This window comes from Entelurus aequoreus, linkage group LG05 (assembly GCF_033978785.1).
Source record: "Entelurus aequoreus isolate RoL-2023_Sb linkage group LG05, RoL_Eaeq_v1.1, whole genome shotgun sequence".
Lineage (NCBI taxonomy): Eukaryota > Metazoa > Chordata > Actinopteri > Syngnathiformes > Syngnathidae > Entelurus > Entelurus aequoreus.
The window spans coordinates 27,864,510-27,883,575 of NC_084735.1; the positions used below are offsets into that span (position 1 = coordinate 27,864,510).

The 19,066-nt window shown below is 37.8% G+C and overlaps 2 protein-coding genes across 24 annotated transcripts in view; both read left to right on the top strand.

The window, feature by feature from the left end:
* ubap2l (ubiquitin associated protein 2-like) overlaps positions 1-1,648 on the top strand; it is a 56,942-nt gene extending 55,294 nt beyond the window's left edge. For 16 of the 23 annotated variants that reach the window (XM_062047566.1, XM_062047583.1, XM_062047572.1 and 13 more), the window contains 2 exons: positions 74-286; positions 362-1,648. In XM_062047566.1, coding sequence (XP_061903550.1) covers positions 74-286; positions 362-454 — 306 coding nt within the window. In that variant the 3' untranslated portion in view covers positions 455-1,648. The remainder of the gene's footprint in view (positions 1-73; positions 287-361) is intronic. The other 7 variants (XM_062047574.1, XM_062047585.1, XM_062047579.1 and 4 more) reach the window with 1 other exon arrangement.
* A 279-nt stretch (positions 1,649-1,927) lies between these two features.
* On the top strand, positions 1,928-18,940 carry hax1 (HCLS1 associated protein X-1). Its single transcript, XM_062046326.1, has 7 exons — positions 1,928-2,109; positions 2,620-2,864; positions 2,941-3,131; positions 3,202-3,265; positions 8,298-8,431; positions 8,550-8,652; positions 18,726-18,940. Exons 1-7 carry the CDS (start codon positions 2,045-2,047, stop codon positions 18,797-18,799), a joined length of 876 nt encoding a protein of 291 aa, XP_061902310.1. The 5' UTR covers positions 1,928-2,044; the 3' UTR covers positions 18,800-18,940.
* The last annotated feature ends 126 nt before the right edge of the window (positions 18,941-19,066 follow it).

The following is a 19,066-nucleotide window of genomic DNA, read 5'->3' on the forward strand; positions in this document are numbered from 1 at the left end:
ACAGCAAGTGTCGGTCCCTGTCCCCACAGTCACAATATACTAACACTCCATTCCTCTCATTACGACCCTGCAGCAATCATTTGAGAAGCAGGGTTTCCACGCCGGCACGCCAGCCGCTTCCTTCAGCCTGCCAGCGGCTATGGGAAGCGGAGGACCCATCAACACCCCGGCTGCGGCGGGCTATGCCCCACCGCCCTTCATGCACATCCTGGCACCGCATCAGCAGCCCCATTCCCAGATCTTGCACCACCACATGCAGCAAGACGGACAGGTAAATGAATTTCCTGTGCGTAATACACAGAGGAACATGTTGTATTTTAATGTGGCAACAGTAAAAGCTGATTAATTTGTGTGTCAACAGAGCGGCACTGGCCAGCGCAATCAGAACGCATCTATTCAGCAAAAGTCTCAGATCAACAAGCCTGCATACAATTACAGCTGGGGGGCCAACTAACACCCATACCACGAGTCCCTCTGCCATTTTTCTTAATGAGAATTGGGGAGGGGCTCATCATATCTCATTGTGTAGAAACTCCACCTGCTGAGAACCCCGCCCGTCTTTTTTCTTCCCACAGAGGTTGTGCTGGGCTGAGAACCCTGTCACGACGCCGGGAAGGGATGGGAGGGGCTTAGACAGAGGAGGCTGGAGCAAAAAATTTGAGTGTTTGCGTATTGTTAACCTGCCCACCCCGCCACCAACCTCTTACTTCCATTTATTTCTATATGTCAAATCTTCCCTTTATGGTTCTTTTTGTTGTGGTCTCTACTCCCCTGCCGTTTTGTTTTTGTTCAGTTTTTTTACTAATCGGGAGGAATGAAGTAAAAACCAGAAGGTAGTAGTGGTGACACCCCCCCCCCCCCCCAAACTGTTAATTTGCTCAATTTGTTCCCTCCCCTATTTTTATGTCATTTTTAAGTTTTTTTGAAGAAACAATTCTCTCAATTGGTAGAGTTGCGAAATGTATTTTTTACTAAATATAGGTATATATATATATATAAATATATATGCAGACTTATAAAGCAAGCTCAGCAGATGAGGAAAGTGTGTCTATCATGTGATTGCGTGCATGTCTGTACACACATGGGGAGGGGGGTTGTGTACCGTGGATTGTTTGTTTTTTTGCCGAGCGCAGACTTTTTTTCATAATGTGTTAACGAAGAAAAATCCCCCATAAACCAATGTACAGTAACTGTTACCATTAATGATGAATAATGTTGTGTAACACGTATTCTGCAAGACAAGTTAGAGGATCCTTCCCGAGCCAATACACACCCAGTCTGCCTTCCTGTGTGTTTTCTTTTAGTTTCCGAGACCCAACCTCCCAACCCCACCACTCCCCTAGTTTCATTGCGCCTTCTCTCCCTGCACATTTTAAGGAAAACTTACAGCATCCAATACTGATGGACAGAATTGTACTTATGGGGCTTTTTTTGTCAGTGATTTATTTTTCTTTTTGTACTGTGCATTTTAAGAAAAATGTAAATGGGTAAACTTGTCTTGTACATACATAAAACAAAAAAGTACTGTAGTGCCTGTTTGCTTTCTTCTCCAAATCCTTGCAGACCTTGTTAGATTTATGTTTGCATCTTTTTATTTTTATTTTGTACAATATATAAATATTAAATAAACAAGGGAAAGACATTTTCATCATTTTTTGGATGTGAATGTCTTTGAAATCCACACTTGTTTCCTCCAGCTTTATTCTTGCTCGCTTCCAGAATGGTATACTGTTGAATTATGCATGTTAATAGTTTTATGTGTTTTATGGTATTTCAACAGAACAGAACTGCGTAATAACTTCACTGCTTTTAAATCAACACTTCTAGTGCGATTGTGTGTACATGTAAACGTACTGCAATTTAGTGGCATTTTTTCCGCTTCGCATTACTCGTAACCATTACGGTAAACACTTTCTGGCAATTGCGTCATACATCTACATATGCTTTACGACACTTGACAGTCCTGGTTCTGCGCAGTTATTCGCGCAGTTTTGCCAATCTAACCGTTGTAGTAATTCTCTAGTTTTATGTCACACGAGGCTGAATGAGCGTTTTTGAATTATTTCGAGGCTTTTTCGGGGTTCCTGGCGGCCATTATCGTGGACGAAGGTGAGTTTGTTAACCGAAAGCTAAAAGTGGCACAGCTGACAGCTGGAAGCTAACATTAAGCTAGCACACGTTGGCTCATTTGCGCTGCCAAGAAGTTATAAGCTTTTATATGACAATGTATCAGCAATGGGCTTTCTTACAGCTGGTTTCTGTTGGGTAGAAATATAGTTTAAACTTGTGGAAACTAATGGTGTCCTATTTAAAAATGTAACTACCGATATTTTGCTGTCGTTTATTGCTTTGGTTGCAATCACGTGACCTAGAGGCACTTCCGGGTTTCAGATGTAGGACAGGAGTCCCATTAGGCTAATATGCTTCAGTGCATATTTTGAAAGGTTTGGAGGTAAATATACAAGCCAAATATTGTAGTGGCATGGAGTAGATTTAGACACTCTAAGAAAAATATTTTTTTCAAGACAAAACTATTTTCCTGTCAATGAAGTTGATGCCTTTGTGACGGCAAACTAACTCTCAATGTAAAGGTTTTTTTTTATTTTTATCATTTTGTAGGGACCCTTTCTTTGATACAATGGCACGTGATGAAGACGATGACGAGGATGATTGTGAAGATTGTTTTGAAAATGATGGCTTTCGCGGGGAACAACAGGACCCTTTTGACAGTGCCTGGAGGTTTGGTTTCAGCTTTGGCCCTGACGGAATGCGAATGCAGGAGCCTCCCCTGTTTGGACACTTCCTCAGGGAGATGGAGGAGATGTTTTCTCAGCTTGGGCGCTGGGAGTCGATGCCAAATTCCGGTGAAGTGCCACATTTTAATAGCGACCACACACTGAGAAAGCCACCGTTTTTAGTGCTCTAATTTTTGTCTTGTAGGTATTCCCAGCATTGCACCACCACTACAGCAGGACAAACTGGAAAAGGGAAAAAGCGGCAACCCCCTCCGAGACTTCATGCTAAAGTCCCCTGACAGTGATGCTCGAGGGTCCCGCCAAAATCCATCTCATTTTCATGAGTCGCCAGAATTCCCAAACTCGCCATTTCATGGGTGGACACCATTTTCTAAAGTAAAAAGACACTAGTTATGTACCATCTTTCTTACTGAAATCGTTTGACTGTTTTTCAATTTTTCCTCAGTTCAACGATGTTTGGTGTCAAAGGCCACGGAAAGTTCCAGAAGATGAGCGCAGAGAAGACCAAGGTGGGTTTAATCCACGTGTATTTTGACATCATTGGTGTATAAAAACACTTTTACGCACGTATAATTGCATTCAAAAGCCTGTAAGTGCATTCCAGAGCAACAGGCAGCGCTTTAAACTTAAGACAATTTGATCTAACCAGAATCCTAAATGAGTCAATCAATCAAACTTTATTTATATAGAACTTTTCGTGCACATGCAAGTTGCAACATAAAGTGCTTAAAAAATGCTAGAGATGGGTTCCAAATCCGGTTCTTTTTTTTTTGGCACCGACTGAATCCCACTGGTCCTTCCACTTAACATCACGCCTGGTTGCGGACTCAGCTGGCTCTTTGCAATTTGTCACTTAGCGATTACTACAGCAGAACTCAGCCAAACTACCTCTTGGTAATGTTTTCAATGGCCAACAAAGCATTTGACTAAAATAACGCTACAATGTAAGTAAAGTAAGGCTCCTCTAATCCAAAAATCTGCTAGCTTGATGTTAATATACACTATATTGCCAAAAGTATTTGGCCACCCATCCAAATGATGAGAATCAGGTGTCCTAATCACTTGGCCCGGTGTATAAAATCAAGCACTAAGGCATGGAGACTGTTTCTACAAACATTTTTGAAAGAATGGGCCGCTCTGTGATTTCCAGCGTGGAACTGTCATAGAATGCCACCTGTGCACAAATCCAGCCGTGAAATTTCCTCGCTCCTAAATATTCCGAAGTCACCTTTATTATAAGAAAAGTGAAGAGTTAGGGAACAACAGCAAGTCAGCCACCAAGTGGTAGGCCACGTAAACTGACAGAGAGGGGTCAGCGGATGCTGAATCAGCGCATAGTGCGAAGACTTTCTGCACAGTCAGTTGCTAAAGAGCTCCAAATTTCATGTGACCTTCCAATTAGCCCACGTACAGTACGCAGAGAGCTTCATGGAATGGGTTTCCATAGCCGAGCAGCAGCATCTAAGCCATACATCACCAAGTCCAATGCAAAGCGTGGGATGCAGTGGTCCCCAACCACCGGGCCGCGGATCGATTGGTACCAGGCCGCACAAGAAATACATTTAAAAAATAAATATATTTTTTAGTTTTTTTATTAAATAAACATAAAAAGCACAAGATACTCTTACAATTAGTGCACCAACCCAAAAAACCTCCCTCCCCCATTTACACTCATTTACACTCATTCGCACAAAAGGGTTGTTTCTTTCTGTTATTAATATTTCTGGTTCCAACATTATATATCAATATAGATCAATACAGTCTGCAGGGATACAATCCGTAAGCACACATGATTGTATTTTTTTTATGACAAAAAATAAAATAGGATTTTGAAAGGTCTTAAAAATCTATTGAAGTTACTTTAAAAAAAAAACATGCATAAACTTCAGTCTCGCTTTGAAATGTTTAGATTTTTTATGACGCTATAACGTAACTACACAGCGGGACTAACTGTGCTGCCCGGTCAGAATTTACCGAACACCACCTGTGTGCACGCAGCTGTGTGTTGACAGCTAAGTTAGCATAGCAGCGGAGAAAACATAACGAAAGCCCACAGCAAAGCCAAATTACTTGCATAAGATAAGATGGGTAAGTAAAAGTTCAACAATTTGTGTCACCTGAACGATCAATGTATGGTTGAACCTGCTGGATGGAAACGTATTAAGTGTTTAGTACTCAGATGTGCAGCCATCGAGGAGAGAAGCTTCTAGAAATGGTCTTAAATTATTTTCAAGATGGTCTTAAAAAAGTCTTAAATTTGACATGTTGAAACCTGCATAGACCCTGATCTAGTAATTTTGGTAAAGGTTTCTCCCTCTGGCCTTCAGGGCCTATTACTCAAACCTCTGTTTTGTCCTGGTTGAGCTGTAGGAAATTCACTGCCATCCATGACTCGATGTCTAAAATGCAGATAAAAGGGTATCTATTGCTCCTGTGTCATCTAGAGACACAGCAATGTACAAGTGTGTGTATCAGCATATAGTGCATCTGGAACGTATTCACAGCGCTTCAATTTTTTCCACATTTTGTTATGTTAGTGTTATTCCAAAATGGAACAAATACATTTTTGTCAACTTTTTTTTGTGCAAATTTATTAAAAATAAAAAAACTAAGAAAGCACATGTACTAGGTATTCACAGCATTTGCCATGAATCTCAAAAGTAAGATCAGGTGCATCCTGTTTCAACTGATCATCCTTAATTGGACCTGTGGTGAATTTAGTTGGTTGGCCATGATTTGGAAAGGCACACATCTAAGGCTCCACACTTGACAGAGCATGACAGAGCACAAACCAAGCATGAAGTTGAAGGAATTGTCTGTAGACCTCCGAGACAGGATTGTCTCGAGGCACAAGCTTGGGGAAGGGTACCGAAAAATATCTGCTGTCTTGAAGGTCCACAAGGACAACCATCTCTGCAGCAATCCACCAATCAGGCCTGTATGGTATAGTCGCCAGATGGAAGCCATTCCTTCGTAAAAGTTTGCCAAAATCCAACTGAAAGACTCTCAGACCATGAGAAACAAAATTCTCTGGTCAGATGAGAGAAAGATTGAACTCGGTGGCGGTAATGCCTGGTGTCATGTTTGGAGGAAACCAGGCACCGCTCATCACCAGGGAAATACCATCCCTACAGTGAAACATGGTGGTGGCAGCATCCAATGTAATCCATTTTATTTATGTAGCACATTTAAAAAAACAATAGAAGTTTCACAAAGTGCTGCACAGAAGTAGAGTCGTACATACTAGGAGACTCAATAATATAAAACATTTAACTATAAAAGAATAAATACATAAAATACCTCAGAGAAAATAAAATAGACTAAAATCACACAACTCTCATGCTGGTTTAAAAGCCAAAGAGTAAAAATATGTTTTGAGACGTGATTTAAAAGTCATTAAAGAGGGAGCCGTCCGAATAGCAAGAGTGATATTGTTCCAAAGTTTTGGAGCCACAGCAGAAAATGCACGATCACCTCTGGATTTTAAACAGGTTTTCGGGACGACAAGAAGAAACTGATCAGCTGACCTCAGAGACCTTGTGGGGGTGTGCATTTTTAAAAGGTCTGACATATATTGTGGCGCTAATCTGTTAAGAGATTTAAAACCAAAAACAATATTTTAAAATTAATTCTAAAATGAACTGGGAGCCAGTGAAGGGATGCTAAAATATGTTCATGTTTTTTAGTGCCAGTTAAAAGGCGAGCAGCAGCATTTTGGACTAACTGCAATCGAGCGATTGAGGCCTGGTCCATTGCAACGTACAGTGAGTTGCAGTAGTCCAAACGTGATGAAATAAAAGCATGGGTTACCCGCTTCTTTTCTACCCTCAGAATGTTCTGATACTCTTTCCACGAGTCTTTCATGATGGCATTGGAAACATGAAGCTTATCCTTCTTCCATTTACGCTCTGCCTGTCTGCACTGATGCCTGGCCTCGCTTGTGACGTCATTTAACCATGGCTCACCTTTTGCCTTAGGGCGCATGGATTTAAAAGGAGCAATGAAATCAAGAACTTGACAACAAGTTTGAAAGCTTCTGTGTTTAAAGACAGAGAGGGCAAGGTGTCCAGGGCGGAATAAAAGGCAGAGGAGAACTCAGCAGCAGTAGATGCTTTAACTACGCGGCACCGGCACAAACGGGCGCGTGCATTTTCCACAAGACGGGGCGAGTAGAATTCAAGCATCATGCTGTGGGGATGTTTTTCAGTGGCAGGAACTGGGTGACCAGTCAAAACAGAGGGAAAGATGAATGCAGCTATGTACAGAGACATCTCGGATGAAAACCAACGCTTCCCATCCAACCTGAGTTTGAGAGGTGCAGCAAAGAGAAATGGGCGGAACTGCCCAAAGATAGGAGTGCCAAGCTTGTGGCCTAATATTTAAAAAGACTTGAGGCTGTAATTGCTGCCAAATAAATAAAGTATTGAGCAAAGGCTGTGAATACGTATGTACATGTGATTTATTAGTTTCTTATGACTAATACATCGCAAAATGCTCTTAAAAAAAACTTTTTTTACATTGTCATTATGAGGTATTTTGTGTAGAATTTTAACAAAAAGGTATTTACTTCATTTTTGAATAGCATATAACAATAGCAATAACATAACAAAATGTGGAAAAACTAAAGCGTTGTGAATGCTTTCCGGATGCACTATAACTGTGGAAACTGATCTCCAATGACGTCTCAAGAGGCAGCATATAAAAATGAAAAAGTATGGGTCCTAATATTAAGCCTAAATCACCAAAATGATTCCAGAGTGCGGCCACCGCTGCTGCTCACTGCTCCCCTCACCTCCCAGGCAGTGGAACAAGGGGATGGGTCAAATGCAGAGGGTAATTTCACCACACCTAGTGTGTGACTATCAGTGGTACTTCGAACTTTTAACTTGTTGAACCCATCCCACGATATATAATGGGTTACTGAGAAACCGGTATCCATACTCCAATGAAAAACTTTTGTCTGGGAGATAACCAATTAAAAACAATACGAGAGCCCAACCAGGTGTCTAATATTTAATAAAATGTGATGGTCTACGGTATCAGAAGCGGTGCTTATATCCAGCAGTACCAAACCTGAACTTTTTATTATCTAAGTTTCACCAAAATTCCGTCCGTCCTTCTGTCCGTGATAATGGGGCATCGAAGTAATGTTTTTAAGTTTGGAAAGCACTTTGCGTTGCTTTTCTTTTATGTATGAAAAGTGCTTTATAAATAAAGTTTGATTGATTGAAAACAGGTTTTTGAAAATCTTACTTAAGAAATGTAAGTTGGATACTGGTCGGTACTTGTGCTTAGGTCCAAGCTGCTCTTCTTCAAAAGGGGTCTCACCACCGTTTTAAAAATGGCAGGACAGACCCTGTCAGAAGAGAGCAATTCACAAAGCTTAAAAATGGTTCCTCACAGAATCCATTAAATGATTTAAAAAATAATGTGGAAAGTAATTTCTGGAAAAGATTCAACAACAATGGCAAAACGAATAAAAGTACCTTTCCATTGGCCTAAAATGCAATATTCCTAAATTTAAAAAAAAAAAATCTCCAGATCTGGATTCTGCAGTGTCCTCTGGTGGTTTGGATCAGATTCTGGTGCCCCCTGCTGACCAGGCACCAAGACTGCCTCAAAGCGGATCGTTTTTCCAGTCAGTCACCATCACCAAGGTGACGAAGCCTGATGGGGTGAGTTGGGCATTACGTACTGTTTGGTTAATAAACATTGGTCAATTTTGATTAGTATTTAAAAATAAGAAAAACATTTTTTTAATTATTTAATGTTTGTGTGTTTGGTGTACAACAGACAGTTGAAGAGCGCCGCACCATTAGAGATGGCCAAGGCAACGAGGAGACCACCGTGACCCGCTCAGGAGGTGCAGGGCATCAAACTGGACCAGACATTCAGGGTTAGTACATACAAGAGATCGACCAATTATTTGCACCAATATTTTTCATTTTGACAAATATCGGTTTTGGCCTTTTTTTTATTTATTTATTTTTTTAAATCTATCAGCTTTTTTTTTATGTCGGTATCTGACTACTTTTTTTACATAACTACAACAGAACTACATCAGCAGATACAATATATACACATATGATACCAGTATATTTGGTGAAGTACATAGTACACTGCTCAAGCACCAGCCAAATTGCCCAGCATTTTCAATTTTTTTTTAAAGGGGAAATTCACTTTTTTTTTTTTTTAATGTTGCCTATCATTCACAATCCTACGGAGCCCCTAAAGGGACATGGGAATTTATTTTTTTTAGACATGTATCTCGTGCGCACGAGAAAGTATCTCGTGGCCACGAGAAAGTATCTCGTGGCCACGAGAAACTTTTTATAAAAAAAATAAATATATATATATTTTTTATTTTTTTAATAAAAAGTTTCTCGTGGCCACGAGAAAGCATTGGATGCATGCTCATGGTTTGAGGTGTGTGTTAAAATGGCAGTTTAGGAGTTAATTTGGCTGTATTTCCAATTAGGACTTTCCCCCATGTGTGTTGTGGCAAAATGTGAATGCTTGATTAGTAGGTGTGAGACAAACACTTTATCTTCCTGGTTATTGTAACGCTATGTGTTTGACATTGTTTAAGACTTTATCATGCCCGGGAAAGGACAGTTTTCCTCTTCTGTGGCTGTGGGGGGTGGGCGTGGCTTGCGGACCTGCAGCGAAGCGGAGTGTGTCAGTTAGTCCGATGTTGATGTGATAAAACTTCTTTCTTGTTTGGAAGATACACACACAATTGTAACTGTTATTTCACACACACAATTGTAACTGTTATTTCTTCCTGCACATTTCTTCCTGGGACGGCGTGGCGAAGTTGGTAGAGTGGCCGTGCTGGTTACTGTGGTTCAATCCCCACCTTCTACCATCCTAGTCACGTCCGTTGTGTCCTTGGGCAAGACACTTCACCCTTGCTCCTGATGGGTGCTGGTAGCGCCTTGCATGGCAGCTCCCTCCATCAGTGTGTGTGTGAATGGGTGAATGTGGAAATACTGTCAAAGCGCTTTGAGTACCTTGAAGGTAGAAAAGCGCTATACAAGTATAACCCATTTATCATTACATAATAAATATGTACAACGTGTTTGGATGTATTCATTTATGTAAAATTGTCATTAAATGTAATATTGTCTGACAAAAAGTGATTCGACGTCATATTTTGATATTTACACATCGCATATTTACACACGCGCATCTGACTAGAATACCCTTATGTGCATTACATATCAACATCAAGTACCTACTGTACTGTTTACTTGTTGAAATACCCTTTTTAGAGCAAATATCTACCAATATAATTTATGTGTATATATATATATATATATATATATATATATACACCCCCGCGACCCCGAAGGGAATAAGCGGTAGAAAATGGATGGATGGATATATATATACACGCACACATATACATGTATACTGTATAGGAAGAAACACACATACATATATACAGTATACATATATACACACAAACACTAAATTTGACATACAAAATAACTACTATTTTTAAGAACAAGTTACAGTAATATATATATATATATATATATATATATATATATATATATATATATATATATATATACACACATATAAATTATATATATATATATATATATATATATATATATATACACACATATAAATTATATGGGTAGATATTTGCTTCAAAAAGGGTATTTCTACAAGTAAACAGTACAGTAGGTACTTGATTTATATACAGTATATGTAATGCTAATAAGAGTATTCTATTAGGATATGCAGAGATAAGATGTGTCAAAATATTATTAGAAATACCATTTTGGCAGCAACAAAGTGGCCATTTGGGTAGATATTTGCTCTAAAAAGGATATTTCAACAAGTAAACAGTACAGTAGGTACTTGATGTTGATATGTAATGCACATAAGGGTATTCTAGTCAGATGCGCGTGTGTAAATATGCGATGTGTAAATATCAAAATATTACGTCAAATCACTTTTTGTCAGACAATATTACCGTTAATGACAATTTTACATAAATGAATACATCCAAACACGTTGTACATGTTTATTATGTGCAGGAAGAAATAACAGTTACAATTGTGTGTGTATCTTCCAAACAAGAAAGAAGTTTTATCACATCAACATCGGACTAACTGGCACACTCCGCTTCGCTGCAGGTCCGCAAGCCACGCCCACCCCCCACAGCCACAGAAGAGGAAAACTGTCCTTTCCCGGGCATGATAAAGTCTTAAATAATGTCAAACACATAGCGTTACAATAACCAGGAAGATAAAGTGTTCGTCTCACACCTACTAATCAAGCATTCACATTTTGCCACAACACACATGGGGGAAAGTCCTAATTGGAAATACAGCCAAATTAACTTCTAAACTGCCATTTTAACACACACCTCAAACCATGAGCACGCATCCAATGCTTTCTCGTGGCCACGAGAAAGTTTCTCGTGCGCACGAGAAACTTTTTATAAAAATAAAAAAAAAAAATATATATATATATATATATATATATATATATATATATATATATATATATATATATATATATATATATATATATATAGGATTGTACGGAGCCCCTAAAGGCACATGGGAATTTTTTTTTTTTTTTTAGACATGTATCTCGTGGCCACGAGATACTTTCTCGTGCGCACGAGATACATGTCTAAAAAAAATAAAAAAATTCCCATGTCCCTTTAGGGGCTCCGTACAATCCTAATGTAAGACAAGAACACTTATGGTTTTCTTTTTTTTATGCTTTGTAATTTGTAAATAAACGCTAGCAAAAGCCAGCTAACAATGTAGCCAATGGGATTTGCTCTGTCCTGCCTATAAAGCGCTCAAAACACTAAAAAACCTCTATCGTTTCATATACACACTGTAAGTATATCTTTATATAACAGGCACATTCATAATAACATGTAATATCTACGTATTTTGCTTATTTTAAACATAGCGTAGTAATTTCACAGACGCATCACAACGCTTGCTTTTTCTTTCGACAACAACAACACTACTAATCATGGCAGACTTTATGAGAGACAACACGGACCACTTTGGGACTAATGGTAATCCAGAACCTTATATTTTTTAGCCTGAATATAAGGTGGATGAGCTACATGTTTTAGAAGCTGTGTGCTAAAGAGATCCAGCTTTGGTGAAACAAGCATCATGTAGCAGTATTGCTAGTGCTAATAACATCTATCAACATAATAAAAATGATCACTTACATTACAATGTCTGCTTTCACTGGAATCCAGACTGATAAGATGTTCTTATATTTCCGTTTAGATTAAGAATTAACCCTTGTGTAATGTTCATATTGTTGTTACTCAGCCAGCGTTTGTGGGTCTGATGGACCCGTTGCGTTTTGTGGCTTTTAATGCCTGTGGTACACAGAACATCAATTTCCACACTTCTATTAGCCCCATGGACCCGGACATCTTATATGTAATAGAAATGTGTAGGGGGGGTGTATGGTGTGTGGTCATTAAATATGTATTCTGATATATGTTCTTCACAGAAAATGAGCGAAAGTCAGAGAATTAAGAATTAACTTAGAGGTGATCATGATGCAGTAGCTCAATGTAATCATGGCGCAGCTAAAAATAGTTTGCTTGTGCTAGTGCTTATAACAATTTGTTGGCGGTTTTTGGATGCATTTAGAGTGATTTAGAGGCAGAAAGGATTACTCCTATTATCTGCATTGCTAGCCACTTAGAACAAGCAGATTAATACAAATTGGAATGCCAATAAAATATATACTTACCATATTTTTTGCACTATAGGGCGCACCGGACTATAAGGCGCACTGTCAATGAATGGTCTATTTTCAATCTTTTTTCATATATAAGGCACACCAGACTCTAAGGCGTATTAAGCAAAACAAAACAGTCAGATAAGTCAGTCAGTCAAACTTTATTAAACGTGTTCACAATAACTCAACATTGTTGATATGTTAATGAGCGTATTCACTATAACTCCCAACCTTGTTCAGTTGTAAGATGTAAAATACAACACACGCACTTTTTTTAGTTTATTCCTCGTCCACAAATCCCTCAAATTTTCCATCCTCAGTGTTCACTGAACTACAGTGAAGGATGACTTCTCATTCCCTGTGGTGCATATAGACATCGTTCTGGTCCCCATTTTCTCCACAGTGCGGTTCACGGGGATATCAAAGGTGAGGGGAACCTCGTCCATGTTGATGATGTGGTCTGGCCGGATCTTCTTTTCAGTATGCGCGGAAAATGCCCAGCTTTTCTTCGTAATCTGTTGGAAGTTGCTGCGAGATGGTAGTTTGTGTGCGGATGGAGAGATTACGTCTTTTCATAAAACGAAAGCACCAAGAAGGACCTCCTCGAAAGTCATTGATATCCATGTCCCATGCTAATGCTGTTGCCTTCAGTCGAATAGAGACTGTAGAGACGTTTCTACCTGCTGCTCTCTGTTCAATAACCCACTGTTCAATGTTGTCCTCTAACTCGCTTTGTTCCTGCGGAAACTCTGTGTGGTCTTCTTTACTTGGCCCAGGTCCTCTTCTTGCTTCCTCCACTTCCGTACCATTGATTCATTAATGTTGAATTCTCTCGCAGCTGCTCTATTCCCATGTTCTACTGCGTGACTGATAGCCTTGAGTTTGTAGTAAGCGTGTCTTTTGACGGGTGCCATTTTGGGGTCCTTCTACACACACACACAGACTGTAATATTATGGTGAAGCACAGTAATGTATTACTCCGCGACACTCCTGGCTACGGTAGCCGTAATGCTGCAAGCGGTGCGACTTTGGTAGAATTTTGAGCGCCATACGTAATGTTTTATATTTTCAATGGAACATTTAAAATGTTGGTCTTTACTTGAGTCATATTGCAGTCTACACGTATCTCTTATGTGTGACTGACATCTACTGGTCACACTAATCATTTTACCATGTACCAAATAAAATAGCTTCGAGGTCGGTAAGCTCAACCAAAATTTTTCCGCACATTATAAGGCGCACTGTCGAGTTTTGAGGGAAAAAAAGGATTTTAAGTGCGCCTTATAGTCTGGGAAATATGGTATGTGTTTTTGTCTCTCATAATGATTGTGAATGCTAGCTCCCATTTTAAGAACAAAAATTACTCTTATTTTCAATAATTCTCCCCAAATATGTTTTGTTATCTGACAGGGCATTTATATGAGTTCTTGTAATAATTCTTACCCAGTCTGCTCGGCTGCTTTCACCACCCTCCCCGCTCCCACCCCTTTCTCTCCCTCATGCATTGCCGTTTTTTTTCCTACTTTCCCTGGCATCTTACCGGTCTCTCTTTGTTTGTTTTCCCTGTTGCAGCGATTATTGCAGTCTTTTTACATTTTTTTCCCTTCCTTTCACAGTTCTTTTTTTTTAATTGATTTCACATTCACATTAACAACAAATTCAAACCCTCTTCATCCCCTACCCCTGCTGTCACTTAAAACAAAACAAAAAATCAAAAAAACGATTTTTTAAAAATGAGAATCGATTCTGAATCGCACAAAATGAGAATCGATTTTTTCCCACACCCCTAATATGTATATGTATGTATATGTGTATGTATATGTGTGTATATATATATATATATATATATATATATATATATATATATATATATATATATATATATATATATATATATATATATATATATATATTAGGGCTGTGAATCTTTGGGTGTCCCGTGATTCAAATCAATATCGATTCTTGGGTCACGATTCGATTCAAAATCGATTTTTTTTTTTTTTCAATTCAACACGATTCTCAATTCAAAAACGATTTTGTTCCCGATTCAAAAGGATTCTCTATTCATTCAATACATAGGATTTCAGCAGGATCTACCCCAGTCTGCTGACATGCAAGCAGAGTAGTAGATTTTTGTAAAAAGCTTTTATAATTGTAAAGGACAAAGTTTTATCAACTCATTGCAATAATGTAAATTTGTTTGAACTATTAAATGAACCAAAAATGACTTATTTTATCTTTGTGAAAATATTGGACACAGTGTGTTGTCAACCTTATGAGATGCGATGCAAGTGGAAGCCACTGTGACACTATTGTTCTTTTTTTAAAATTTTTATAAATGTCTAATGATAATGTAAATGAGGGATTTTTAATCACTGCTATGTTGAAATTGTTACTAATATTGATACTGTTGTTGATAATATTCATTTTTGTGTTACTACTTTTGGTTTGTTCTGTGTCGTGTTTGTGTCTCCTCAATTGCTCTGTTTATTGCAGTTCTGAGTGATGCTGGGTCGGGTTTGGTTTTGGAATTGGATTGCATTGTTATGGTATTGCTGTGTATTGTTTTGTTGGATTGATTAATTTAAAAAAAAATAAAAATGAAAAAAACGATTTTTTAAAAATGAGAATCGATTCTGAATCGCACAACGTGAGAATCGGGATTCGAATTCGAATCGATTTTTTCACACACTCCTAATAGATACATATGTATCTATATATGTATATATATATAGATACATATATATATATACATACATATGTATCTATAGATATACTGTGTATATATACACATATATATGTATATATCCATCTATATATATATATACATACATACATACATACAGGTATATATATCTATAGATACATACAGTATGTATCTATATATATATAGATACATACATATATATATATATATATATATATATATATATATATATATATATATATATATATATATATATATATATATATATATATATATATATATATATATACACATACATACATACGTATGTATCTATAGATATACTGTATATCCATTTTCTACCGCTTATTCCCTTTGGGGTCGCGGGGGGCGCTGGAGCCTATCTCAGCTGCATCCGGGCGGAAGGCGGGGTACACCCTGGACAAGTCGCCACCTCATCGCAGGGCCAACACAGATAGACAGACAACATTCACACTCACATTCACACACTAGGGCCAATTTAGTGTTGCCAATCAACCTATCCCCAAGTGCATGTCTTTGGAGGTGGGAGGAAGCCGGAGTAAGCGTATACTGTATTATATACACATATATATGTATATATATCCATCGATACATACATATACATACATATATATATATATAGATATAGATATATATAGATATATATATATATAGATATAGATAGATAGATAGATAAATATATATATATATGTATATGTTTATGTATATATATATGTATATATATATATGTATATATGTGTGTGTGTGTGTGTGTGTGTGTATATAGATAGATAAATATATATATATATATATATATATATATATACACACACTATACATACATACACACATATTTACATATATTAGCCTCTTTTTACACTTTTAAGTAGCAGTGGTTAGCTTATTTTTACACGTTTAAGATAAAAGTGGTTAGCGTCTTTTTCCACTTTTAAGTACAAGATGTGAGCCTCTTTTTACATGTTTAAGGTGAAGTGGTTAGCTTTTTATTCACTCTTTTAAGTAGCAGCGCTTATCTTCTTTTTACACTTTTATGTAGCAGTGGTTATAGCTACATTTTACACTTGTTAACTGCACAGGCACGCTTTCCATAATGTTCCCCCCCACATTCCTACAGGTGTAAAAAAAAAACTCAAACAATGTAAATTTAAGGACTGAAGTTGCAGTTCTGAGTGTTGCTGGGTCGGGTTTGGTTTTGGAATTGGATTGCATTGTTATGGTATTGCTGTGTATTGTTTTGTTGGATTGATTAATTAAAAAATAAATTAAAAAAATATATATAATCGATTTTTAAAAAATGAGAATCGATTCTGAATTGCATAACGTGAGAATCGCGATTCAAATTCAAATCGATTTTTTTCCCACACCCCTAATATATATATATGTATATATATATATATTAGGGCTGCAACTAACGATTAATTTGATAATATATATGTGTGTGTGTGTATATATATTTATATATATGTATATATCACGTTATCGATGGGAAAATACCTTTTTAGACAACATGATTTTCCTGAGCGGCTAAGAGACACAGAAGAAACACGTGGTAGGTATATATATATTACATATTTTTATTATTATTATTATTTTTTTTTTTTTTACTTGGGACTTCCCGCGGGCCGGGTTTTGGACACTGGCGGGCTGGATTCGGCCCGTGGGCCGTAGTTTGGGGACCCCTGTTTTAGACACACATAATAAAGGTGTTTGTGAAATCTCGTGATGTTTTTTGGTAATAAGTTAATCACAACATTAGCGCTGCATAAAATATTATGTCGCCACTGATCTGATGTTTCCTAAAAAACTATGTTAAAAAAACAACTTCAAGCCTTGTCCAGCTGTTTACTGATGAATACTATTCATGTTTAAATAACTTTTACTGCAAATTAATATTGGCTTCAAATATCATTTATATGCCTCCTTGAATACTAAAAATCGGTATCGGCCCTGAAAAAAACATATTGGTCGATCTCTAGTACATGCTATATACACAGGCGTAGTTAAAAGTTTACATACACTTATAAAGAACAATGTCATGGCTGTCTTGAGTTTCCAATCATTTCTACAACTCATATTTTTCTTGTGATAGAGTGATTAGAGCACATACTTGTTGGTCACAAAAAACATTCATGAAGTTTGGTTCTTTTATGAATTTATTATGGGTCTACTGAAAATGTGACCAAATCTGTTGGGTCAAAAGTATACATACAGCAATGTTAATATTTGATTACATGTCTATTGGCAAGTTTCACTGCAATAAGGTGCTTTTGGTAGCCATACACAAGCTTCTGGCAAGCTTCTGGTTGAATTTTTGACCACTCCTCTTGACAAAATTGGTGCAGTTGAGCTAAATTTGTTGGTTTTCTGACATGAACTTGGACTCTTCAGCATTGTCCACACGTTTAAGTCAGGACTTTGGGAAGGCCATTCTAAAACCTTAATTCTAGGCTGATTTGGAGGTAATTCTCCTTTTTCATTGTCCCATTTACTTTCTGTAAAGCACCAGTTCCATTGGCAGCAAAACAGGCCCAGAGCATAATACTACCACCACCATGCTTGACAGTAGGAATGGTGTTCCTGGGATTAAAGGCCTCACCTTTTCTCCTTCAAACATTTTGCTGGGTATTGTGGCCAAACAGTTCAATTTGTGTTTCATCTGACCACAGAACTTTCCTCCAGAAGGGCTTATCATTGTCCATGTGATGTCAGATGAAACTAAAATTGAGCGGTTTGGCCACAATACCCAGCAATATGTTTAGAGGAGAAAAGGTGAGGCCTTTAATCCCAGGAACACCAAACCTACCATCAAGCATGGTGGTGGTAGTATTATGCTCTGGGCCTGTTTTACTGCCAATGGAACTGGTGCTTTACAGAGAGTAAATAAGACAATGGAAAAAGGAGGATTACCTCCAAATTCTTCAGGACAACCTAAAATCATCAGTCTGGAGGTTGGGTCTTGGGCGCAGTTGGGTGTTCCAACATGACAATGACCCCAAACACATGTCAAAAGTGGTCAAGGAATGGCTAAATTAGGCTAGAATTAAAGTTTTAGAATGGCCTTCCCAAAGTCCTGACTGAAATGTGTGGACAATGCTGAACAAACAAGTCCATGTCAGAAAACCAACAAATTTAGCTGAACTGCACCAATTTTGTCAAGAGGAGTGGTCAAAAATTCAACCAGAAGCTTGTGGATGGCTACCAAAAGCACCTTATTGCAGTGAACATTGCTTTATGTATACTTTTGACCCAGCATATCTGGTCACATTTTCAGTAGACCCATAATAAATTCATAAAAGAACCAAACTTCATGAATGTGTTTTGTGACCAAGAAGTATGTGCTCCAATCACTCTATCACAAAAAAAAAGAGTTGTAGAAATGATTGGAAACTCAAGACAGCCATGACATTATTTACAAGTGTATGTAAACTTTTGACCACGCCTGTATAACCTCTACCAAGTAAAGGTTTCTAATGCCATGCTTTTTATTGTAGGTGCTCGCAGCCCATTTTCAGACATGCCCAATGATGACAACTTCCTATTCAAGCTCTTTCCAGGCTTGAAGTGATGTTATAACTGTTTTGTATGAATCTATATGGTGAAAGGTGAGATAACGCTAAATAATGACTTATTTTTTTATTGTCGCAATGATGTATGGATGCATGGGAGAGTGTTGATGACGAATGAAAATAAAGAATCTTAAGATTGACATGTTGTTGCTCTGTTTGCATGCAGCATTTTAGACCGTTTGGTGTTATATAATGGTCAGTGTAATGACCAGTGTTAGTTGCATGTTGGTGGATGTGAATGAAGCCTGAAATGCTTGAAACGTTGT